Genomic DNA, 26,884 nt, shown 5'->3' on the forward strand with positions numbered 1-26,884 from the left:
GTGAACTCTGGATCCTAAAGACTCATTTCCAGAGGTGTGAGCACCTGCTTCTCCTATTCAGCACGAGCTGTGGGAGTTAACACCTATGAAAATTGGGCCATCAGTGATTAAAATTATGTAAAATAACTAAATCTCAGCTCAGATATAATTAAACTTCATCAGCCCTTGAATTTTTTTTTAAAAAAAACCTCTTTAAATATTTTCACAGAGTAACTGGATACTGTGCTACACCGCAGAGCAGTCTTTAATGGACAGCTATCAGATGCTCCAGCCAGCACCTGCTCTGCTGTGAGTGGCTTGAAGCCTCAGCCCCATCAGCCCCTCTTGCTTCTTCCCAGCTGGACATACCCACAGCTGTCTGGAGTTTCCCAGTAACAAATCCTGACCCCCAAGCATTAGTTCTTTAAAAGGGACACATTTTCATGGCCACTAACAAGCCCATTACACCAGAAATGTCTCTGAGGGATTGCTGTCCCGCTGGGTGGGAAACCTAATGCAAGACCTTTCCAGATGGACACAGCGACCTCAGACAGCTTTGTGGCAGACACTTCACAGGGTTTTAAGCAGCGCGGCTGATACTTGGTATTAGTTTGCCCATCTATGGACAACACTAAAGACAATGAGAATTAACATTACTTAATGCATTAAAACTGACTGCATAATCTCTATATTTATTCAGAATCTTGTTAATAGCCATTAGCAAAAAAATGAGATTACCGGCTGGCAAATACTTGAGGTTTTTTGTAACTTCGCCAAACTCAAGCCAGTACTTGCAAATTATTAGCAATATCCACAGTGGCCTGACTGTAATTTCTCCAACTGAATGACAATGACCAAAGCCACCAATGCCACTACGAACATTCTGTTATTAGATCAGACCGTACCAGAAATGCGCTGTACCAGCATTAAGCTAAGGGGCCAGTACCATCCAACCACTCCCTTCACCATTGCCAGAGGGTGAAGAGTGTGATAATTCATCAAGTAGAAGGGACTTTATACATTTGAATCAAAGCTGGTCAGCTCCAGCGTACTCTTGTGATCCCTATGCCAAAACCTGCTGGTGACAACAATTTCAAATGTCAATAGCTTTAACATCTCATTTTAACTCCTACCAGTATCTAGTTACACTGATGCAAACTCAGTATAGTTGCAGTCCTAATTGTGCCCCGTGTTCATCTACAGACCTCTTACTATAGCTAAAAAAACTCAGCCTTTCCCTTTGACCTCCTCATAGTCTTGTTCCAGTTTTTGACAACACTGTTTGAGCTACAGGAGGTCTATCTACTTCAAAGACTGACTGACCCCACTGACAACGGTTAGAGGACTAGCTAGATAACGTCCAAACGGGGACCTCCGGAATCCACAGACAGCTATATCCGTCTGCTTAAGAAAACTAGCAAGCAAAAACCTGGCAGTTTAGAAAGAATAAAGTGTGTGCTTGAGGTATCCAGGAGGGAACTTGGCTGATAAAGCTGAACAGCTCTTCACATCATAAGCAGTGCTCTGAATTTCCCTGCTAAACTGTCAGCTGGGGAAGCAGAAGAGCAGGTCCCACAAATTTCTGTTACGATCCAGGCAAAGCATGCTCTTGCACTGTGACACCCAACCACAGCCACAGAAGTGTCCAGCATGGAGCTGGAGAACCAAAGCTTCACCACAGATGGTTCCTGATGAAAGGGGAGGCAACAAAGCTACCCAGCTGAAAGGAGGTCACTGCTGCATGACCGAGACTGGTGAAGGTCAAAGGGCTGAAGAGCAGTGGTGCCACCGCTCCAAAGGCGTAACTCCAGCAGCCTACCAGCACAGTTCACTGCATCTCCTTTCAAGTCTCTCCTACTTCACATTAATGCCTTATCTTTAATTGGGGCACATAATGGGCCTCATTTACAAAGATTCCATCGCACCTGTATCTCAGCAGCAACCTCAAGCCTTTCAAAAAAACCAGGGCTTAAAACTTCCCCATTTTCCATCATTTAACTTCTGAAAAGCTTTGAATTTCCAACAAAGCAAAGAGGGTTTTTTTCTAAATCCCTGTCTTGTAACATAGCAACCACAACCAAAATGAAAGATTTGAAGACATAATCATAATTCTGGAAAATCTATCTATTCCCAGTGAACATGAAAGCTACACATCAAGGATAAAAATGATATAATACATTGTTTTAAAACTGATGACTCGGTGACAGTTATGCAACAAACAAGTGCTCAATATCTTTCCGATTTATAGTAACCTCTTGGTCTCTTCAGTCTATAGGACTTACACTCTTAGAACTTACACAGGTTTTATACCTGTATATAGCCACTCACTTTAATTGAACTATCCCAAATTTATATCACAATAAAAGAAAGTGAATTCACCTCCTATGTATTTAAGCTTTTTAAGCACTTAATCTAATCCCTTCAGAACAAATAACCAAAGGTAAAATAAAGCACAAAGCTCTGGAGTCCTACATGCAGTTAAAGTGTTTTATTTCCTTGCATTTAAACTATTGATTAAAGAAGTTATTGTAAACTTCAGCCATAAAATTATAAGGCCTTCCCATTTACCAGCAAATCTACGCTAATTGCTATGTACCTGTGATGGGACCTTTAACTTGTAGCCTTGCCACAGACACAGAGGTAATACTTAACAGAGCAGTTCTGAAGCTGAAGGTATTTTTTTCCTTTCTGGATCCTTTTAGGAGGCTGGAATATAACTTCACCCATCTCCCCCTGCTGAGCACAAGTCTGTATCCGCTACCTCTTGAGCTGCTGCTTTTCTATGTTCGTGCATGTAGTCCGTGATATGTAACTTCATTCAGTCATGGGGTGCTCTCTGGCCCTGCATTAAAAAGCAGCCTCTAGAGAATCCCCTTCCTTCTCCTGCTCAGAGACTTGCTCTCTTTCTGGTCTGTGTCCTCACCCATTCTCTTTGCTGTGCCTGGAGCACGCCTCAGAAAATTTTGCCCAAAGAGTAAAGCTAAAGGAAAGGCTACTTGTCTTAAAATCAACCAAAAAATAGCAAAGAGCAGATTTCCAGGAACGGGGAAAATAAATAGGGCTCTCACCATAAAAGATTTTAAGGCTAATCTGATTAGGCAAACACAAGCCAGAAAGAAAGAACGAACGGTTTGTGTTGAGACCAGACAAATGAAGGAGAGCGCCTTTTATTTCTGCTACTGAATCTCCTTAAACTCATCATCTTCTTGTAAGGGGAAGAAAGAAAGAAAAGATAACTCTTTGGTAAGCCCTAGAAAAGCCACAGATGAGGTGGCATATATTTAAGGGGAAAAAAAGAATAATCTTTCTAGGTATTACACTGCAAAGAGAATATGCTCAAACAAGGAGAATAGAAGCATCAACGACTTATATTATTTCATAGGGATTAACTCTACATCCATCTGTGGCTGAAAGCTACTGCTTTCCAAACTGAAGTACGTCCAGTATCTCGGACACCAATTCCCAAAGACCAAGACCAAATCACCAGGCTGTAAACTGTAACATAGACCAATAACATCCTTTACCAGCTGCTGACACTTAAATAACATACTTTAAAATGTTTGACTTCATTAATACAAAATTCTGAGCCCCACAGCCTTACGTCTGGTAGACCCACAGCACATACTGCAACACTATGGCTTTTCACTGCTGCTCATTTCTGCAGTACTGAATGGCCAAATCAAAGCCTAGTAACCAGGCGGTCCCGCAAAATTCTCCTCAACGTTGCACAGTGCAAGGTCATAGCCTACCACCTGCATTTGGAGATACTACATCCCTAGAAATAATGATTAACTAAATACCAGAGGGTTTTTTATTTTTGTTTTCAATACTTTTAGTTAAGTGGCTCTATTAACCTGTAAGTCTAATGTTATTTTCCTGGGCTAACTCATTAGGCAGTTTATCCTAGCTCACACAGATACTTCACTGGAAGTGTTGCCTCAAGGACTGAAAGTGTGCAGGTACAGCAGGACAAGAAAGGTTTAAGAGTTCATAGGCTCATGAAAACCTGTGAATAGCAGCAATATACCAAAAGAACAACACGTTTTCTTCTACAGCAAGAGTGGCACCTCCAGCAAATTATCAATGTTACGCAGGTTCTCACCTTTTGAGCTCTCTGGGCTCTCACCAAGCCCCTACAATCGATGGCACTTCAATACAGTGCAATGTCAAAAAGTAGAAGCGAGAAACTAGGGACAGATACAAGTCTGTTCGCTGCCTGATTAACTACCAGCCAGTATACCCTAATCAGGTGTCACCTGCACCCATGCTCCTATACAAAATCAGTGAGACAATGTGTTAATCTGTTGTCTTTGAAATGGATGTGCGTTTGGGCAGGAGCAAAAATCACTCTGTAAGAGCCTTTTCCGTAGAATGTAATCAAGCAACAGAATTATTTTTTTTTATACTTCCTCTCTTCTGCTAGCAGGGTGCATGAAAATGATCAGCATTTGATTTTGAATGAACCCAACAATACAGAGGCACTTTACAGGTTACACCTTCCTAAGAAATGTATCTTGCAAAGGCTTTATCAAAGGTCTGTCAGTAGCTGGCAAAGCTCCAGGAACTCATGACTTGAGCACTGAATAGACCTCCTAAACACAGTCATTCACAGACAGGGAGATTTGTCTGCATGCACATAAAATTTTATCTATCTTGAAGCATTTTTACAGTCAATCTCACATGGAAAATTAAGCAATATTTTATTTTCCTTAAAATGCAAACTAGCAACCCCCTATGCTAGCCTGGCCAAGCATAATGGCATAGGTTTGCAGACAAGAGCCTCACCTTCTGCCAGAACAAAGATTGCCATAAACCAAGCAAGCACTCAGGGACTGCAAAGTTTCCCATTTCATGAAGCACCCAGAGAGAAGCTGAGTAAAGCTACTACCTCTGATCAGTTCCCATTTTCCTCAAGGAGGCCTGGGATATTTTTATGGGGAGATGAGGGGGAATCGTTAAATCTTATGTAAAAATCACAACTTCAAAGCCAATAAAAGCACAGCCATGGAGACTTGCCCAGTCTCTGTGCAGCTGAGGAAATTCTCCGAAACAGCAATCAGTATGAAATCCCCTTCAGAGAACAAGAGTATCTGCTTTCAATTTATAAAATATGAAAATATAAACTGTAGTGGGTGTAATTTAAATTTATTTCTATATAGAAGTATAATTATTGTAATAGCAATAATGGTATTAGCAACAATTACAAGAATATTACTAACAGTAAATAATACCACTAATCATAGTTAACAATGATCAAATCAATGATCTTTTAGACACAGAGAGAAAGCATGACACGCCACCCTCTCCACACACAAACACTGAGCAAGGAAGATTTGCTTCGCACAAGGCAGTCATCAAAGAGGGGCTTCTTTACTCCCCAAAACTGGGCTAAAAGCCCTTGCTATACCTGGGGCAAGGCTGCAGCAGCTCCTTCCCTCCTGCACTGCACGCTTCCCTCTCTTCCAGCTCCGGGCATTGCTTCCCGGCGCCCACCGCCACGCTCCGCACGCCGCGGCGCCGGCTCCGAAAGCCTGGGCTGAGATCTCCCCAGCCACAGGTCTGCGAGCAGGCACTCCACGCCGACCACTCGGATGTTTCACAGTCTTTAGCGATGACACAGGACTTGAAGGTCAAAGGGACAGGGTCTTGCAGACAGAGGCTGCAATAAGAACACAGTAAAACAGCTGACGAGGGCTTGCTTAATAAAACCCCTTTTTTTTCCAACCCAAACCCGCCCAGATATTTCACCCTAAGTCAGAGTCTGGTCTCAGACTAGAAGAAATCCATGGTCATTCGGGGCAAATTGGAAGACCTGCATCAACACAAATACAATGAAAGTAAGAGGAGCTGTGATGCAGAGCACATAACGCATTTCCAGGGACTTCTGGGTGCAATCTTGCATGCCGAGTAGTTTGCAAATAATATACCTCATTTATTTCAAGTTAAAAGAGATGCAAAAGGCACTATATTTGGTCCTGTGCAGTTATAATTTCACAGATTATCCAGGATAGAAAATAAAAGCCAAGCCCAAGAGAAATACTGCCACTGGTAACCATTTCCATCACCCCACACACCAGACTAGCTGTCTGTCATCCATCTACCCATCCAGGTGTCAGCACGTTCTGCTGAGCAACTCTGCTCTTTTAAAAAATAATTAGGCACATGCTAATAAGTAAGGTGTTGGTTCTGTGAGGCTGTTATCAAATGCTGTCAAACAAGGTCAGAGGGTTTTCAAACCCGACAGACCAGGAATGCCGCAACTGTGGCTGTATTTCAGGACTCGGTTACTCCTGCTGACATGATCCTCATTCATTCTGTAACACATCAAGACACCGCACAAGGCCCAATACAACAGAAAACCAAATTCTAAGAGCAGCCAATTGTTGAGGTTTGGTATCAAGATACAAAGTCCCAGAACAAAAATTTTAAGAGTTCCAAAGTTACAACAGCTTTGCACAATACGGAAAAATATGGCAAATGTAGCAAATAATTCTGGGAGAAGACAAACCTCCAGAATAAGGCCACCATCCTTCCTTGCTCCTCCGCTTCTGTCTCAGCCAGCTGACAGGTCTCCTGCCCAGCACGCACTGGGAGGGACCTCACAGAGCACGGCTGCTGCTGCTCCACCTCACCCCAGGCAGAGATCAACCAGAGAGTCACCACTCATCTCCCAAAATGGGAGAAAAACCTTTCCTGTCTTTCAAAAACCTTAAATTGCTGAGGTATTGTGGGAAAGGATATACGGACAGAGGACTGAGGTACATACGAGCAGAGACATCACTGATGCACCACAAAGGATGTGGACTTTTTTTTATGGAAAAAAAAAAAAAAAAGATGAAACCCAGATAAAAGGAGTCACCAGGAGAAAAGGAACCAAGATTTTCTGAATTCTGCCTAGTGTTATACAGATGATGCAAACTGGCCTCCAAAATTAAGACTACACATGAACTCAGTGTGAACTCTCTAAATTTGTCTTCTCCAGCCTCTAGACGCTCACGGTCAGGCTTTTGCCAACTGAAAGGAGCAAATACAGGTACACTTAAGAGGTGTGAAATCCAGAGCTGCTGCCAGGGAACCAGCCATTACCTCGCTCGGTATTACTTATAGCACAGTTTGACTAACCTAACTTTCTCGAAAGAAAATAGACTGGGGCAATCATTTCAGGATTGCAGGGCAGTCTCATAGGAGGAGCAGAGAAGATAAAGGACATTCACTCGCTTCTCCAGTCTAGAAATCGGTCTCGTTTTCACAAAGGTCAATAGGAATATTCCCACTGATACCTGATCAAGTTTAACTAGACCCTCAACTACCAGCAAAATACAGCATTTAGTGGCTTAAAAATATACTTCAAACTTAAAAATAAAAATTAAAAAGAAAAAGGTGTAACAACTTTTGGTCTCAGCTTCTTCACCCAGAACAAAACTCATTAATCTCACAGGTGAATTTACTTTAACAATTTTATAAAGTAGAAACAGCCTCTGCTATAGCCCCCTCAAAATAAAATTATTCTTGCTTACAAGTCAAAACCATGTCTCATTCCTCCATTACATGTCAAATGCAACGGATTGCAAAGCTGTCTCTGGTACAAAACGTCAATACTATTGAACCAAGGACTGAAAAGTAATAATCATTATATCTGTACTTACTAACCCAGGGATTTTGAGTCTTGTTTGGAACATTAGGTTAGGTAAAGTCACACGAACGGCAGTTTTATTTCCCTTTTAATACTTTTTCAACAGTTACCAGGTGAGCCACCCATGCCACAGCATTACAAAGAAAGAAGAATTCCCCATTTTGAGTAAATTAAGTAGTAGCACATAAAAGTCATTGTCCTAACTGATAGTACTAGAAAACTACAGTTTATCTAAGAACACAGCACGGAGGGTAACTGATCTCACATTTTAAAGAGTGATCAAAACTTCGTATCCAGATACAGTATGGAAACCCAAATCTATTTTTGGGGTAGTGCCACTGCAAAGGAGGATGAAGGTTGGCCTGATCTTTACTGAAACAGAAACAAAACAAAGCCTTTAAAAATCTGCTTTGGGCGCTCTTTTAAAATTCATATTACTAGCCCCAATTCTTAGGGAGACAATACCTGCAATCCCTTTCCTAATGGATGCAAACCTATGCTGCTGCAAAAGACACCTCTGCCCAGCAATCATCCTTGCTATTTGCAAAAGCCTTTGAAGTATGCAAAGACTGAATCACTGTTTCTTTTCCTGAAAATCCCTCCACCGCTCCTACTATAAAAGGCTAAAGAGATAACTTTGTTGACCTTAAGGTGAACAAGACACGGAGCCAGCAATTTCCATCCTTCTGCTTGAGGAGATGTTTTTGAGGGAGAATTACATGCAACTGCCTAACAGAAAGCAAATCCAATTAACTTGTACCTACTCATTCAGAGCCTCACAGTCAAATTAATTGTGACACTGAGCAACACAAAGACAAATGTAAAAACAAGCTTTTGCATGAAATTCAGACACAGTCTTTCATGCTGCAGATGTATTTAGGACAATCTAATACAGATAAAGCCCAGACACGCAAGACACTCACTGATCTGAGGCTGCAAACCAGACATGTATTTGCACTGCTGTGGCTGTATCTGAACTGGCAGGGAGAGGAAGGAGGTCTTGGGGACAGGAGATACTGTATCAGCCCTGTTTCTCAACCAACTTGCCATGTATTAATGTATCAGGTCAGATCATCTTCCTGGGACTCAATCCAGTAACTGTGATATAGTAAGGTACTTAGGCGAGGGATGCCTTTTTTCTATGTTATACGCTTGGATTGATACTGTAAAACTACAGGAATTCTTTCTCAACCTACGTTATGTCGCCTGCGGTGTAGGATGGATCCCTTCATTAGCAGACAGCAGCAGCACGAAGCCTAACTCATTCAAGCGGCAGACAACCCTCTCACTCTCTTGTGTACTGAAGGGAATAAACCACCCATTTAAAAAAAAACCTTAAACCAAAGGAAACCTACTCATCTCATGTCTCTTAACTTGTATGGTCCTGGAGCTACCAGCAGAAAAGCAAGAGCAAGAGGAAAAGCAGCCCCACGTACCACTCCTACTGTGCGGCTCCATGTCCCCCGTGACTGTGTAACTGCAGGCTGCTGCCAATGGAGCAGTGCTGCTCCTCTCCATCTCCAGCCACACTCACCCCTAAGGTACAGTAACTGTGCATCCCCAAGGTGAACCACACCACCTTTCTGTTCTGCACAAAAAGTAACTCACCAAAAAATATTAAATTTTCCAGCAGCTCAGTGCATCTGTGCTACATGCCTGACAGTCACAGAGTCTTCACATCCTTTGCAAGGAAATGAGTGGAAACACATCTATCGGCAGGAAAAGTGAGCAAGACCACCCAGGAGCAGTGCCTCATTAAATCAGGCTGGGCACAGCTCAGAAATTATCCCTGGTTTCCTTTCCCAACCTTATCAACGCATTCAGAAGGAAAGGTGAACACATTTCCTTACATTAGAGGATGAGACACGTGGTTATTGCTGAACCTTTCATACTGAAAGGATCACCTCCAAAATAATTTGACACAAGCTATCACCATAGCTGGTACAGCCGGTACCACAGGGTCTGCTGGTACAGAAGGCAGCACCAGGAGGCCAGGGTACCACCTCAGCAGCCAGGCTCTCCTCTGGCAGCTCAGGAAGGCTCTGGGTAAGTGTCAAGCCTGACCAGTGAACGCATGCTCAAACCCACATGCTGCAGAGCAAGAAAATCCTGAAGTGAGCTAAGCTACGCTGATAACAATGCATTTTCATGTTTTTCCTTTTTCTAACACTGTCTCCTATTCTGTAATCAATGAGCCAACCCTACAGGCTGCTGGAATAAACACTACCTGCTCTTTGCACTTGGCTAAGAGTATTAGGGTCTTGCTACATTTCTAACAGCATCCAAACACTTTTCTCCCTTAGGAAACTGGCAATCAATGTTAACAGGCATACTTTCAGGGATTCATAATGTGTTTTCGGTTCCTCAAGGGCTGCCAGGGCTATTCTGGATACAGGTGGTAGCACACACTCAATCTGTGCAGTGAAGGCTTCTGTGGCAGAAGAAACACCAGCCCCTTCTCCACCAGGGTGGTAAGGAAAATGGGGAATACTTGCCTCCCATCCAACTGACCAAAGGGAAAGGGAGCTGGGAGACGTATAATCCAAACAAACACAGGGCTTTGGTGTCCAAGATGTCCAAGTCTTGGTGTCTCCAAAACTTAATGCACCAGATCCTCTGTTTCAAGTGAAAATAAGTGCTGACTTATATTTGCGCTACCTAGGCAGACATTAAAATCTTAGGGCTACAGAAGCAGCTGGCTTTGAGCACAATTTGAAAACAGAAGAAAAAAGCCCAATGATGATTTGACACAATTTCTAAAATATTACTTATTGAAATGAAAAAAGCCGTCACGGTTCCTTTGTTTCATGTGCTTTTAATAAAAACAAAGGAAATGAGAGACAAAACTTTTTAAAAGAACACTACAAAACAAAATCCCTTCTTATCCAATAACTCACGGATTTGTTTTCAAGCCTGGGCATCGAGGCTTGATTCCTGCATCTGCTGGGAAGAATGTGAACACACATCTCCTCTCCCAGATCTCCAGGATCATAACCATCAAATAGCATATTACAGCACAGTGCTTCCACCTCCAGACTGAAAAATATTGTATTCATCCAGAGAATAGAAGAATGTCAACACTAGAAACTGCAAATAATTTTTTCCTAAAAACGTACAACAGCACAGTGGTTAAGCACAATCCACTAGGAAATGGATAATGGAAATTCAAATTACAGAGGCAAACAAAAGAGCTGAATGCTGCTCTACCTCAGCCTTGACGGATGGGTTATCCCTTGACTGAGTTTGACCTGAATTTTCACTAACAAAGCCAAAGTAAACAGAAACTCAAATCCAACTCTATTATATCATTGTTGTCATCTTACACATAGAATGAAGAGTTTAAGAAATACATACCCAAAAAGACTTGTAATTCAAATAATAATAATAAAAAAACCTAAAACTGTTTGCTCCTGACTTTAACTTCTCAGCATACTTAACAAGCACACACATTGGAATAGAAAGTCAGGTTAAATTTATTTAGGATTTTAATGTCTAGCTATGGCCACTCATTTCAGGAAATTACAATTTAATGTCTAACCTAAATAAAAAAGAACACAAGTGTCTTTGTCTCACTATTCAGTAGATTTTTAACAACCGTGCCAAGACAGAAAACCAAAAAGAGCAGAAGTTCTAGCACATTCACTTCTTTTTTCAGAGATTTTTTTTTCCAGTGCATGGAAGTGCTTATGTTCCAATTGGTGAACGTGATGCTTATGTTCGAAATGATGAACACGAGCCAACAGTGTGTGCTTGCAGCCCAGAAAGCCAACTGTATCCTGGGCTGCATCAGAAGATGTGTGGCCAGCAGGTCGAGGGAGGTGATTCTGCCCCTCTACTCTGCCCTCCTGAGGCCCCACCTGGAATAAAGTGTCCAGCTCTGGAGCCCCCAAGACAAGAAAGATATGGAGCTGTTGGAGTGAGTCCAGAGGACGGCTGCCAAGATGGTCAGAGGGTTGGAACACCTTTTGTGTGAGGACAGGCTGAGAGAGTTGGGCTTTTTCAGCCCGGAAAAGAGAAGCCTCTGGGGAGACCTTCTGGCGGCCTTCCAGTACCTGAAGGGGGCCTACGAGAAGGCTGGGGAGGGACTTTTTACAAGGGCCTGCAGTGACAGGATGAGCGGTAATGGCTGGAAGCTGGGAGAGGGCAGGTTTAGACTAGATAGAAGGAAGGAGTTCTTCACTGTGACGGTGGTGAGGCACTGGCACAGGTTGCCCAGAGAAGCTGTGGCTGCCCCCTCCCTGGCAGTGCTCAAGGCCAGGCTGGATGGGGCTTGGAGCAACCTGGTCTGGTGGGAGGTGTCCCTGCCCATGGCAGGGGGGTTGGAACTGGGTGGTCTTTAAGGGCCCTTCCAACCCAAACCATTCTGTGATTCTATGAATTTGTTACTGGATATGAGACTGAATGCAAAACTAAAACTTTTTTCTGAAACAGAATGAAATCTGAATTCTATCTGAAAGAGCATGAAAAAACAACATTCCACCTTTTTAAAATAAAGAGAGTCTTTAAAAGCTTCAAATCAGATCCATAAAATCATTCTATTTTGATGTTACTCCTTTTATTTTTAGGAATATAGTTGCCAAAATCATTTCTGAGCAGAAATAAACCTGTCTCAAGGTCTATTGATGTTCTGCTGTTCAACTGTCTTCAAGTGTTTTCAAAAAGGTCTGCCTCTCCCTTTCCTCTTCCTTTCTCCCTTTTTCTTCCATTTTGACAAATGTAGAAGCTCCAAGCTGAAAAAATATTTCATCAAAAACATTCTCCAGCTCTGTTTCCTTGATACAGCACGTCCGATCTTCCACGCCCCTGTGCCCCTCTCCAAGTGACTCTTGTTTACAGTTTTTACCTTTAAAATCGCTATGATTTTTGCTTGCACCTTTATGGCTGGTACGAACACACAGACCTTTGTACGACAAATTATTTAAATTTTTTAAAAAAATCTTTCCTTATAATCATAGAAAAATAGTATGGTTTGGGTTGGAAGGGACCTTTAAAGGCCATCTAGTCCAACTCCCCTGCAGTGAGCAGGGACATCTTTAGCTGGATCAGGTTGCTCAGAGCCCCGTCCAGCCTGACCTTGAATGTTTCCAGGGATGGGGCATCTACCACCTCTCTCGGGAACCTGTTCCAGTGTCTCACCACCCTCACAGTAAAGAACTTCTTCCTTATATCCAGTCTAAATTTGCCCTCTTTTAGTTTAAAACCATTACTTGTCCTGTCACAACAGGTCCTGCTAAAAGAATTACCCCCATCTTTCTTACAGGCCCCCTTTAAGTACTGAAAGGCCACCATAATGTCTCCCCGGAGTCTTCTCTTCCCCAGGCTGAACAACCCCAACTCCCTCAGCCTGTCCTTGCAGGGGAGGTGCTCCAGTCCCCTGATCATCTTCGTGGCTCCTCTGGACCCGCTTGAGCAGGTCCATGTCCTTCCTAGGATGAGGACTCCAGAGCTGAATGCAGCACTGCAGGTGGGGTCTCAGCAGAGTGGAGTAGAGGGGGAGAATCCCCTCCCTTGACCTGCTGGCCACGCTGCTCTTGATGCAGCCCAGAATGTGACTGGCTTTCTGGGCTGCGAGCGCACATTGCTGGGTCATGTCCAGTTTTTTGTCCACCAGCACCCCCAAGTCCTTGTCAGCAGTGCTGCTCTCAATCCCTTCATCCCCCAACCTCTATTGACACCAGGGATTGCCCCAAGCCAGGTGCAGGACCTTCCACTTGGCCTTGTTGAACCTCATGAGGTTCACACGGGCCCACTTCTCAAGCTTGTCCAGGTCCCTCTGGATGGCATAATGCAAAGGATTCTTTAAGATCCTGCCTGAGGGTTCACTGTAAAACCAAAGCATCCTTTATGCAGGGGACAACGACATAACTTAAGCATCGGTGAAAAACTGAAAACAAGTATCAGGCACGTTTCCTGCCGCTGCTACCTACTTCACAAGAGAAAAGACACCCCATCTACCATTCCTTTCAATCACAATCTTGTTAGCGAAGACACCAAAATGGATGTCTCGCCAGTAATCCAGCCATCTGTAAGAGCTGAATGCATTCAATCTTTAAGTCTTTAAAAACCAGCTTGCACCCAAGCCCACCAAAGCCAAAGTTTTGGCAAAAGACTGTTCTTTCACACTGAGGAGCGTACCCAGTACCCTCTCCCACCAGCGAGCACAGCAGCTGCTGCTGCTTGCTGGCCTCGCTGGCTGCTCCACAGTCCTGAGATTAGACACTAGTAAATTAAGCAACCTTGATAATAAATAAGGCATTGTTGCCATTAAATTATAAGTTAGGAGGCGAGATGAGCATACGATTCCTCTCCTCACATGGCCTTTGACCAGCCAGGGGTGGTTATCTGACTGCTCCCATTATCTGCCACTTTCCTGCAAGAACCAGGCAGCAGTGGGAGGCAGGGTGGTGGGAGATCATCAGCTCTGAGCCCACCATTAAAGCACGTCTTGGGATATTCCTCTCTCTTGCCCCAGTTTTCTAGAAATTTAATTTACATCTCTCATTGGTACTTACACGACGGTGTTAGTCGAAATAGGAAACCTCGGCCAGGAAAATGAAAAAGCACAAATAAAGCGCTTCTTTCCAGTTTTACAGCAGATGCTTGGCTGCCTGCCAAACCCTGCTACGGGGTTATGCAAATGCGTTTACTCTTCTTTATCAGTAGCCAAAATATCATCATTCTTGTAAAGCGACATCTGCACGAACAGGTCCATTCTTCAGAAGAATGGCAGCAAATATGCTGCACAACAGAATGAGGAGGACGTTACGCTTAAAGGGAGCTGTTGTCAGGGGCACTTCATATCAGTGACACTGTAGCCCTGGAATTAAACATGTATTGGATCTTGGGCCAGATTTTTAGGTTTGGATTTTAGGTCCAAAAGGAGAAGTAGTAGGTAGTCAGTGACTGTCTGGACACTGTAACATGACTGACCTCCCGTATTCAGTTAATGGGCTCTCCCCTAGTATTTGGAGTAAGAGTAAGGGATGGGGCAGGCTCAGCTCTCTGCACTAAATCTGAGACACAGCCTCAGCAGAAAAAGTCTGACAAGAGGCCGCTAATGGAGCTGTACACTCCCAGGAAGAGGGCTAAGATCAGCAAAAAAAAATCAGAAAGGAGCAAGGAAGACAACGGCTCGATCAGGCGTAGAGTCACTAAAACTAAAGCTCTCAGGACCCTCTGCACTGTCATCCAGAAATTCAATGTGTAACTCACACAGTAGCACAACAAAGAGAAAACATTTATAGAAACAGAGTCTTCCATTCCCCATTCTTACAGCAAATACAGCAGTGAGCGTTTGAGGGCAGAGCGAGTGAAATTTTAACAAAGTCAGGATCCCCTTCCAGAGCCTCTGATAAGGAATGAGAGACAAGAGGCAGAAGAACAGCTAACAAGTGTTAGCAGACATAAACCTGCTGCTGGTAGCATGGCAGCATAAATCACAAGTGACTCCATTAAAGTCAAGCAGCTACATGAGCATAAAATCTGTATATTTAGAATCAGCATATATTTAGAGACAAGTAATAAAGTCAAGATGTTAGAAACTGCTGGAACAGTTCACAAAGCCTGACTTTTTCCAACCGATAAAAAAAATATACTTTACTAAAGGTGCAATAGGAGGGGGTAAGAAAAAGGCTAGAATGTATATTTTCACCTCAGTATGTGTGCAAAACCACTGCAGACATTAACAAGGGTAGAGAATTGGACATAAAATAACCCCTTCTCTCTGCAATTTCAGTTTGCGTAGGTGCCAGGAGCTATAGATTACCTAGAAACAGATTGATTTCCACAAAATTCAAGAGCAGGACTTTTCAAGAACTTTTAATATCCTTGAAAAACAGAACTTGAGAAGTTCTCCAGAAATCTTGACTTTCTCAGAACTAAATCAATTTCTCAGTCATCTATAGTCCTGGCACCTGCCCAAATCCAACCTGAAGTCAAATGGCAGAGCTTAGATAGCTTAAATTTAAATGCGAGAAATGGAGAGAATAAGTCTTTCCATTATTTGCTGCACATTACTGTAACCTTCACATTTGAATTAGAGCAAAGCAACCTACACAGACTAAGAAAAATTGTTAGATAAAAGAGATAAGGACAAGGAAGAAAAGAAAGTCACATATCTAGTATCAGCATCCAAGAGTTACATCCAGATGGGAAGGCTGTTCCGTAAGCAGGAGGACAATCACAGGTTTGCCCACTGATCTATCCTTGCAAGAAATACCTTCTAGTAAATTCGGAAGGCCAAACTTTTCAGACTTATTTTGTCCAGTGTTGATTTGTAAGAATGAAGGAGTTTAAGTCGGCACAATTTTAGCCTCTTCTACCAAATACATGCAGTACATGACTGAGAATGAAACCTCCCTCCCCCACAGTCAGGGCCCAGCAACAGTACAAAGTGATATGTAATTCCATTTCCTCGATGTTTTCCTCAAAACCACAAAAAAAACCAAAAGAGAATTATTAAAAACATAAAATTAATTAAACAGGCAAAAATCATAGAGGAAAGCAAAATATTCAGCAAATGCTAGCTTTACAGGAAGGGAATTAAATCAGAAAAAAAGGTCACAAAAAACCCACAGAAAATTTGCATTTAAAACTCAAGAATGGGAGTGTGTTTGCTGTGGTGCTGCTATGCAGAGCAAGAGCTCCGTCCAACAAACCCACTGGGGACGAAACAAAAGGCAAAGCACCCTTACCTCAGCGCTGCGCTTTTTCCATCGCTCCTTACACACCTGACCTGCCTGGTTTGGTAACCGATCTCCACCTCCCCGGGACGGTGGTGGGGTTTAGAGCCTTGAAGTCCAGATGCGCTTCGCTCTCCAGAGTCCAAACCCAAATCCCGCATAGTCCTCCCTGCCAGGTCGATGTCTTTATGATGGGGCCGCTGGCATTCGCCCCAAGACCCCACTCGGAGGCTGTAGGTGTGCTCCTCCTCCCCGAGAGGACAGGCGGGCGCGCTGCAAGCTCTGGATTCGGTCAGATTCGGGCACGGGGCGCCCCCGTAGAGAGGAGGAGCGATGACCACCCGCGTCCGGTGCTGCAAGCTCTTGGCGCAGCCCGTGCCACAATCAGACCAGCCGGAGAACTCGGAGACGACACAGTCCCGCGGGCAGGGCACCAGGCAGGCTTGCTCAGCGGGCGGCTGCGGCGTGAAATACTCACATATTTCGTGGGCGACAACGGTTCTGTTCAGCCTCTGCAGGCAGCGGACGCTCCGGCGCTGCAGCCCGTGCTGCGCCGTGATGCAAGCCCCGGCTCCCACCTCACCGCCAGCAAAGGGCACGAGCCCACACCTGTCCCATCCCGAAACCTCCCACTCGAACAGCTCCAGGTGCCAGTCGCAGACTTTAAAGCACCTCCTCTGGCTTTCGGGTTTGTTCTTCTGGTCGCAGTTGGCGTGGTACGTTGTCCAGCCCTCCGCGTGGGTGCACCAGACGGCCCGACTCCGAATGCCCCCCGAGCCGCAGTCCCCTACGCACCGGCCCCAGTGACCTGCAAAAGAGGGGGTGTTGAGAAACGCCATGCAATACTCCTGCCACGGATCTGTCCTGATGCCCAGTAGCATCCAAACCATACCCTGCCATGTATTAAAAAGTAAATGGCTACGAGCTGGTCCCTAAACTTATTTAAAAGCTTCCTAAAGACTGCAAGTCATTTCTACTCCCAGCGTACTCCATCACTAGACCATTCAGGGAAACTTGCAGAAAGAAAAAATGCCCCACAACATCTCAAATTAAAGACAGGCCAGGCACATTTCTGTAGCAGTAAAATGCATCCCAAAGCCTGAGGAAACAAGAATATTTAATTTCACTTGTACAAATGAATATATAAATGATCATAAAGGAACAATAATCTAATAGGAAAAGAAAGTCAAGTTAGATAAGAGGAAAACAGTCTTAATAGAGCAATTAGTCAACGGAATAAACCGCACAAGGAAGCAGCTGAATTGTCATCCACGGTGGTAAATACTATGAAAATAAGAGCATACTCTAATAGGAGTTTGAAATGGAGGAACTGTCTTGATATGATAATGAATGTACTACAGGATAGGTCCCGCAGGGTGCTGCTCTGAGCCCAGACCCCCGACAGCAGAGAAGGCACCCCATGTGCATCAACTTCTGCATTGCCCTGGGATGTGCATCGAGCAAGTCGTTTCCATTTGCAGCACGTGGCACTGTAAGAGGTGGTAAAGCCAGTCTTTCAAGAAAAGAAACTAAATAAAAATTAAACCCAGCAATGTCATTTTTAGTTCTGGGGCACATGAACATATATATAAAAGCATATGAATCTTATTTGAGGATTTGCAAGTGAACGTAATCAGAAAAGGCTAAATAGAAATTTTTTTCTATGACAGTATTATTCAAGAAAAATCCACCAAGCCAGAAAAATAATCTGAGGGCTACAAAGTATAAAAACTTACAAACTGAAAAAAAAAAAGGTAGAGAAAAGCACTGGAGCCAAATCTTAACATGTTAAAGGGATTTTGACGATCATGTCTCAAGAGAGTCTCATCTCATTTCTAAGTTTAAAAACTTTCCAATACCTCATAACAGCCATTTCACTCGGTAAGAACGCTGCATTGACAACACACTCCAACCACCCTATATTTTGTATTCTTTCAAGACAGAAAATGAACTTACAATAAATACGTCGATTTATATTAAGAAATGCTACTCTAGTGAAGTTTTTTAAAATTGATTTTAAAACTGCCAGAATCAGTTACATGCTTACACTGCAAAACCAAACACACACATAAAAACCAGCAACAGACCCACAATGGATGCAATTGTAATACCAGGTACTTCATCCAGCTGCCTGTGGTTTTGTTGGTAAACTCGTTGCTTTTTCTTCATGAATAGACGAGTTAATCCTCCACAGCCAGGAGCTTGATGTTGTGTAACAAAAAATAAAAATAAATAAATAAAAAATCCTGCTCTTTTTTCATTGTTTAATAAAGGAGGAAAACTAAATAGCAATTGGACACAGCCAAGCTTCTCCTCCGACACATCCTGTGCTCTCACCACGTCCCTTCTGCGGGTGCTCCTCCTCCCTCATCCTCCAGACCAGGACTGCAACTCTGCCCTCAGTCTGACACCTCCGCCAGAGGTCGACAGGCAAGGGGAAAGAGGGGCTCTGAGAGTTGTCAGGGTTTAGACAGCTCCAGCTTTTATTGAATCCTTCAGGCTATGTGAAAAATCTTTGTTCCTTTTATGCCTCCGTTTCACACCAAAGATATTGGTGCAAGGTAAGGACTCAGCTGTGACACATATTTTAAATGGGAAGAGGCAGCATCAAACTATAGACTCTGCTCTACAAGCTGTACTACACTAACAACAGGCTTTCGACAGAATTCAGTGTGCTTCAAAACTGAATATTCAAAAAAATGAATCTTTAAATATGCTTTTGAAGTTCAGTCACATGAAGAGGTCCATTGACAATTTCAATGTTCATCCATGATACTTCACCTTGATTTAAAAGAATATTCCTATACAAATGCCAACAAGATCCAAAACCAGACATAGGATTATGGGTATCATGTCATCTTACTAAAAATAGTGATAAAAATTCAAACCTCAAGTTCTAGCTGGCTTTTTATTAAAAGAGGAAAGTAACTAGCACAAAGACTAAGCATCACAACACAACTGTATCATAAGCTTATTTCAGCATCTATTTCTCTGAAGCAGTACAGGAAAAGTAGTTCGATTTTTTGAGATGTGGAAGTTTCAGTACAGGAAAAGTTTGGTTTGCACCAGTTTGGTTTTGAAGCAAAAATTCAAGAGTAATATTGTTTCACTTCGGCAGAGAGCATAACAGTATTTTATGCATCAACAGGACCTTGAAACACATTACACCAATTAAGGATGTACTACTGATTTCTTAGGATAGCAAACAGCATTAAAATTAGCATTAAAACCCCCCATGGAGTAATACAAAGCAGTTGTAGCAGAGGACCAGCCCAATTACACTCACCAAACCTACCACTGCTCTCTCACTATTGCACAGAACTCGTCTCGACAGTACTTTCTATACATTTCTGGGTGTTGCTCGTGAACCACTCCACGCAATAGCTTCAGATTTACCAGTCCTTACGTTAACACAACAGACAGACACGTAACAGAAGCCAGGAGCAAGAAGTAGTCATTATTTAATGTCAGTTGTGAATTTAGAATGAAAAATTACCAAAAAAAAAAAAAAGTAAGCAAGGGCTCGTAAGTAATTACACTATCGTTAGACACATCACAATTTGCAATTATTCTCTGGCAAACATACTAAAAACGTAGCCTGCTCTTGGCATACCAAAAAAAGAAGTATGAAAAATAAGGTTAAAAATCAGATGCAAATCCCATTACTATAGATTTTTTTCACTTCCTGATGTTCTCTTCAGGACGCAGCAGTAAACTTATCCACAATGTTTCATGGCTTAGTTAAATATCCTGTTCAGTAGCTTAAATGAGGAGAAGGATGTAAATACTTCTTAGTCAATAGTCTGCGTTGTAATTAGAATTTAATTATTTTCAGAAGAGTCATGTTAAATTTACACTTCCCTTTAAATAAATCTGAGTCAATTAAAAGAAACTTCTCAGCACAATGTGAATAATTATAATAATAACTACATTTTATTAAAAACCCACTGGAATTTAGGCATCAAAAGCCCAAACTTCAGAAACATGTTTTACAACTCCCGATCTAGAATGGGAGGCCACTGGTAATTAAAGCAGAAACTAAACAGAATGAAATATATTTCACATTTATCTGTCTATAGAAAGCACAGAAAGATGAGGATAAAAGATAGATATCATCTGTCTCCTAACTATTGTAACCTAATCAGATACTGGATGGATGTTTGATCTCATCACAGCAGGACACAAGAGGGAGAAGGAGAGACTGTGGATGCACATTGAAACAGGGGAGCTCCCAGCTGGATATAAGGAAGAACCTCATCACTATGAGGATAACCATTGGAACAGGCTGCCCCATGGGACAGCAGAATCTCATCCCTGGAGATTTTCAAGATCTGACTGAACAAAGCCCTCAGCAACCTGGTGTGAATTCAACGTTGAACCTGCTCGGAGCAGGAGGCTGAACCAGGTGACCCCCCCCATTGTCCCTTCTGACCTGGATTACTCCATGAAGGAGCAGCTAACTGAAAGTAAGCCTTTGGCCACTAGGATGCCAAAAAAAGCTTTTCACTAAAAAATACTACCGAGATCTGCAAAGTACCAAGGAACATGCAACAGCCCAAATAAATCCATCAGTCAACCAAACCACAGAGAAATTCAATCAGATCACGATTTCCAAAAACGAGAAGTCAAGCAAAACTTGCTTGACTTGTACAAAAACTGTAAGACACAGTGGGATGTCTTTGTTCATGGAAAACTGTAAACAAAGACACCCTACTGTCTCTTACAAGAGATCTGTAACACTACAAGTAATAATGACATGAAAGGGATTAATAAATCAAGTCAATCTAATAAATAAAAAATACATTGTTCTGTCTGCCACCTTTTATTGGCCAAAAACGGTACTATACTATGATCCCATACAGCTTCCCTAATCCCGTTAAAACCATGCAAGAACACAGCAATTACAGTCTATTTGATGTAGTGTGCACTGATTTGCTTTTCCTGCCTGCAAGACCTACCTACAACTAAGCAATAATTATGTCTGAAAGGATACAGTGACATCTGCCCTCTGACACACAGGTCACACAAGCATAAAGCAAGCAGGCTATTCAGACAATAATTACATATTACAGACAAAATGAAACACCACTAAACATCAAACCCAAAATAGGAATCCCAATAAAAGCTGTTAATAAGTACGTTATTGCTTAATAAGGATTGCTACAATAATTATGCTCTGTTTAATGTGACATTTAGCTTAATTGCAACCATTTTACCATCTGAGAATTCATTCAACAATAAGCATCTTCCACAATTATTCTGTCCCTGTAGCTATGTACTAATTTGCAAACTTAGGACAGGATCAGCAACCAGTTAAATAGAGTATTGTACTAGTAATTTATTTCAAACCGGTAATAGACGGGCTCCAAGTCATATGTGATACATAAAACAGTGAAAGAACACTGAAAACATTAATGCACAACCTCTGGAATAGTCCTATTTTCTACACCTTTTTATTCTGTCTTTCAGTTTAAGTATCAAATACAGGAGCAACTGTTCTAGATCTTGAAAATTTGTTTTTAAATGGCACCTCCTAATTCTTAGACAAAGATCCCCAGATATCATAACAGAGACGTACAACTTCTCAAATGCCTGGCGGAGGAATAACTCCACAAGACATGATTGTAACTCCAGAAGATCACTAGTGTCCACTTCCATTAACTACTTCTGCTTGAAATGTCATGTAACCACTTTGGATGTCACTCCAGCATCCTTCCACCGGAGTATGTTTATACGAAATGGAAAGCTTCAACTCGTTCCGCTATTTCTGACTCAGACAACACATGGGCTTTATTCTTAACAGCATTACAATCAATTAATCTCAACTATTAGTAACAGTGGCAAAAAATAAGTTCCACTGAATTGGCTTCCTCAGGATTGTATATTTTATGAGACTTCTTACGAGATTTATGTAATTTTTATGTAATCTTATGAGAATTATGTATTTTTGGTGAGACATGGACATACAATTATTTATTATGAACCAAACTGTTAAAGAGCATACAAACTGCCACATATTTTCTCACCACTGTTTTTTTTTTTTTTGGCACAATGCAAAGACATTCAGTATTATGTCAAGAAAAATATTTCTAATGATTTGGACAAAGATCTTACAATGCTGAAGAAAGTCGTACCAGTTGCATAACCTGCTCTCTCCATGTCAGTGTACTCGGTCCAGTCACATCTTTTCTAACAGACTAAACAGACCGAAATCTTTGGGACCAGCTCTGTACAGAGTCTAGGACACCAGATCTGACACATGTGGGTATTTTATATTACCAAGTAATATCAGTATAGCTGTTGTTAGCATAAGTGCCCACTCTCCTGCTTTCTGGAAGAGCCCTCCGGTATGTCTGCCCTGCATCTACTGCCACATCTCAGCCAAAATACAGCTTTTCTTTCTTGCACGTACTTAACTGTCTCAATTATTTTGCTATTTATTATTATCAGCAATTCAGTAAAACACTTTCTACTATAACCTGTATGAAAGAAGCTATACAAAATAAAAGACTATTGTACTATCTGCAGTGTGTCACACAGGGCATATAAAAGTCCTCTGATTCCTGGGATTAATTTTAAATAGCTGCAGCACTTTTTTAAACTTTCATGACCTACACAAATGAGCAATTCAGCAGCTTAGTTATTCATCTTATTTTAGATCTGAATAAAAGTGAAGTTGAGTGACTTATAGCCATGCAGCAGTTTGTTCCAATTTTACATTCCAGGTTTCTCCCTTATTATCCACATGTGGTAACACTCAAGACACACTCCAGCAAGAAAGATATTCTGCAGCAAAATGTAACGAACACTGCTGTTTATGAAAATTCAGTGATTTACTAATCCCTTGGCACTTGAAGGCAGGACTTTTCAATATTAAGCCCTAATGTAAACTACATTAGCTGAGCTACTCAATCATGTGCCCACACCCTGGAGACTGCCCAAGGAAAAATATTCTTTTCTTTCAACTCTTGGTTAAAAAAATAAAAAAAAACCAACCCACACATTCCAAAACATTTCTGTAATACTCATCCAGCACATTTTGAGGGTTCATGAGAACAGATTTCCTGCCTTGATAGCAGCTGACATTAGGAGATGAGGCCATAATGTATACAAATTTATGTATACTATAAAAACAAAAAGTATAAATAGATGTTATCAGCAGATTACAACTATGAGTAGTTTACTGCATATGAGATTAAAAACATCTCAGTACTGGATTATAGATAGTTATAATCAAACTCTGACCTTTTTAAAATTCCAAACATCTATGAAAACCAATTCCTTTTAAAACGTAATGGCCTTTATAAGGTGTTTGTAAATGTAACCTTAATAGAAAACACAGCTGAAAAATGTTCCTTCAGTCACTCCACCTTGACTTTGGGGCTTATATTCCCCAACAAGAACTGTTATTTCGCTGTGAAAAACACCCGGAATCAATACCAACACAGGTTACGCAGTCTCTCCTGCAACACAAACCACCCAGCTTACCAGTGGAGAACTAGAGGAAACACACAGGTGCTGCTAGACACCCATCTCCACGACACCTTCTTCTGATCCCCAGCCTCCTCTCTAGTTATGTTTAAACCTTCCCTCCAGCCCACAGGAAAGCTCAGATCCCTTCAAGCACAACCAAGAAGTCGAGGAGGTCTGTTCTGGTGTTTGCAGGGAAGCAGAAGGGAGCTTGATATATTTGTGAATGGGATTACCTCATCTTCGCCTGCAGGAACCGGGTGACTCAGAAGGCCCACTCCAGTTTTATACAGGTCCTTACATGGCTGGTTTACCACCAGGAAGCTTCGCGCAAGGTTTTTTCTGCTTTTCCATACGTTGGCTTCCCCTCGACGCCCTTCACATGAGCAGTCACTCCGAGTCATTCTTCCACCACGAAGAGCCCAGTTTTCACTCCAGGTCCACCCTCTTGCTACCAGCCCAGCAACGGGTAGGATCGCTGCGGAGGAGATACACGCAGCTCTGGAAGGGACTGCCCACATCTCTGCAACAAACCTGACCGTCCAACGTCAGGATCAGCACTAACAGACTCCTACAGGAACCACATCAGGAAATTAGCTGCCAAAGGTTTGCCGCTCTGAGATAGGAACGCGGTGGGACAGCTTGGGGGGAAGCACTGGCAGCAGTTCAATGTCTGCTTGGTACCCAAGCTCCCAGCATAAAGGGAATTCTTGTATTAGTTCTGCAATAATTCGTTACCTGGCAAACACTAAAGATACTGCTGTCCTTTCTTCTGAGTTGTGACAACTGCAGCTTCTAATTTTCTTACTCTTTTATGAAGCTTAAATTATACTTGTTCATTGAGATAATAGCAACGCTCCGTTTTTCAAAACTTTAAAAATTTAAATAATATTTTTTTACCAAAAAAAAAAAAAATTGTTTCACAGGAAAAGTTGTTAAATAATACGGCAATCTGCACACCTGCAAAACCCTTCTGAACTATTTACTTCATATCCATGTAATCACAGAAATGCTTGCATCCCTCTCCAGACATCATTTTAAGGGAGAACTACATTTCTTCTGCTCAGCTTCGTGCTATTCCCAGCGTACATATTTTATAACCCAGTACAGCACAGAAGCCAGCACACTATTTCAGATACTTCAGCGATCAATACACCATGGTAAAGGAATCGAAATCCAGAATTGCACACCGAGGTGCTACCAAGTCTGGCTGGGGTTAAATGGTGGAACTGCATTAACTCTCCCTTAGCCTCCTGCAGAGCTGATGTGTAGACACCTACAGATGTGTTACAGATGTGTTACAGGGGGATATTCTCCAGGTACATATTCTCATCTCCTCTGAGGAGCCCCAGCTCGGGCAGCCCCTCTGCCCATGGGTCCTCCCCTTGCTCCGGAGCAGAAGTGAGGCTGGCCAAAGCTCTTGGAACAGAAAAGGCAGATGATAAAATATAGACACCATGTACTTACACATAAACACCTTCTCAACCGCTTGGGCCTGACAATCATTATTCTTAATAAGCATTATAGAACAGCTATACAATGAGCATGATTTCCCATGGTGCTCAAACTGCTACTAATTAGTATGTCTGCACAGATAGAGAAGACCGATGATAACAATTCCCTGGCAACAGGTAGTATAATTAATTCATGTGAAAAGTACTATTTTTAAATATGTGCACAATCAATTTTACAAAAAACTAAACTATACAAACTGCTTTTACTTGACATTTTCTCTTTTTTTTTTTAATTTACGGTCCATACTTAATTATCCATTTTTAATTATTTATAATTAAATTTCCATTTACTATAGACATTACTGCTCCAAATTCTAGAGGAAAAGTGTTTCAGAAAAGCTCAATTCTCACCAATACCTGGAAATAGCTGTGCAGGAATAAGCAATAAGGGGCAGCTATGCCAAAGTTTGGAATGATAAGTGTTCTCCAGCAGTACATCAATCTGCTCGTCTCGCAGACGCTGTGAGCACAGGCTGCTGACAGGAGGAACGCTGAGCATTGAGCAGCATCTAATCAATCTAAGAGGGTCTAAGAGGGCCAAAGAGCTCAAGTTCCCAGATAGTGTAAATCAGGATGAAGGGCTTTAAAATGCAAGTGGTTTTCACTTCAGAGAAGAATGACAGGCGCACAGCAAATGCTAAAAAAAACACAAAAAAAAAAAACCAAAAAACCCCCACGAAAACGCAAAAAAAACCAACCTGAACAAAACAACAATAACAAAAAAACCCACCAAACAGCCCCCAAAATACTAAATAACTAAATCCAATTCACAAAAATTCGGGGGGGGGGGGTGGGGGGTGCAATTAATATAAAAATAAGGCAATGACAAAGACATTAATTTCTAAATTGTCTCCCATCATATCACAAATTCAGCTGGTTGATTGCAAAGTCCAGAAGAGGAGAATAACTAAAATACTTGAGTTTGAACTCAGAGAACATCATCACATTACCTTGTTCAGACTTGCAGGTGTTAAGATCAGAAAAATCTTGGGAATCTTGTGACAAGAATTACAAAATGTAAGTAAGCACAGCATATCTAGATTGTTATGTGAAGAAAGAAAAATCTCCATCTGGAGGCAGATTCTGCCAGGCATCGTTCCAAATGAATGACTACACATGCAGGTGAGTGAAAGCAAGATACGATCAGATTAAGATCTGTCCATCAGGCCAGACTGACTCCAGGGTTCTTATGAAGTGGCTGCATTATCTTGTGATGCTTTTGAACTATTTTTAAAAAAAAACAAAAAAACAAAAAACCAAAACCTAACACAGTAGATATATTTAGTTGCTGGAGAGCAGGACACGGCATTCAACTGCACCCCATCCAGAGAAACAGCCCCTCTGCTGCAGTGCTCCTCTGCAAATCTACCTCCCAAATGAGAGCAACAAAATCTAGAACTGGGGTGATACAGCATTACAACAAAAAGAGTAATTTTCTACTCGTTTTGATTTTTAATTTAGTTTTTTTCCTTTTCCACCTCAGTTAGATTCCTCGGAGCAAAAGCCAGTAACACTATAAGGATAAACAGAAGAGAGTACCATAGTCTCGGCCATAAATCTGTCAGTACATTAACACAAGCCCAAGTGTTGTAAGTCGTGCAGTGGGC

At 42.0% G+C, this 26,884-nt stretch overlaps 1 protein-coding gene across 1 annotated transcript in view; it reads right to left on the reverse strand.

The window, feature by feature from the left end:
* Positions 1 to 26,884, reverse strand: part of THSD7B (thrombospondin type 1 domain containing 7B) — a 274,844-nt gene that overhangs the window by 201,970 nt on the left and 45,990 nt on the right. The window contains exons 2-3 of the mRNA XM_086465473.1: positions 16,306 to 17,101; positions 5,387 to 5,638 (exon numbers count right to left, since the gene is read on the reverse strand). Of these exons, the coding sequence (XP_086321599.1) occupies positions 5,387 to 5,638; positions 16,306 to 17,101 (1,048 nt within the window). The remainder of the gene's footprint in view (positions 1 to 5,386; positions 5,639 to 16,305; positions 17,102 to 26,884) is intronic.

Source organism: Leptosomus discolor, chromosome 5 (genome assembly GCF_034619465.1).
Source record: "Leptosomus discolor isolate bLepDis1 chromosome 5, bLepDis1.hap2, whole genome shotgun sequence".
In the NCBI taxonomy this organism is placed as follows: domain Eukaryota; kingdom Metazoa; phylum Chordata; class Aves; order Leptosomiformes; family Leptosomidae; genus Leptosomus; species Leptosomus discolor.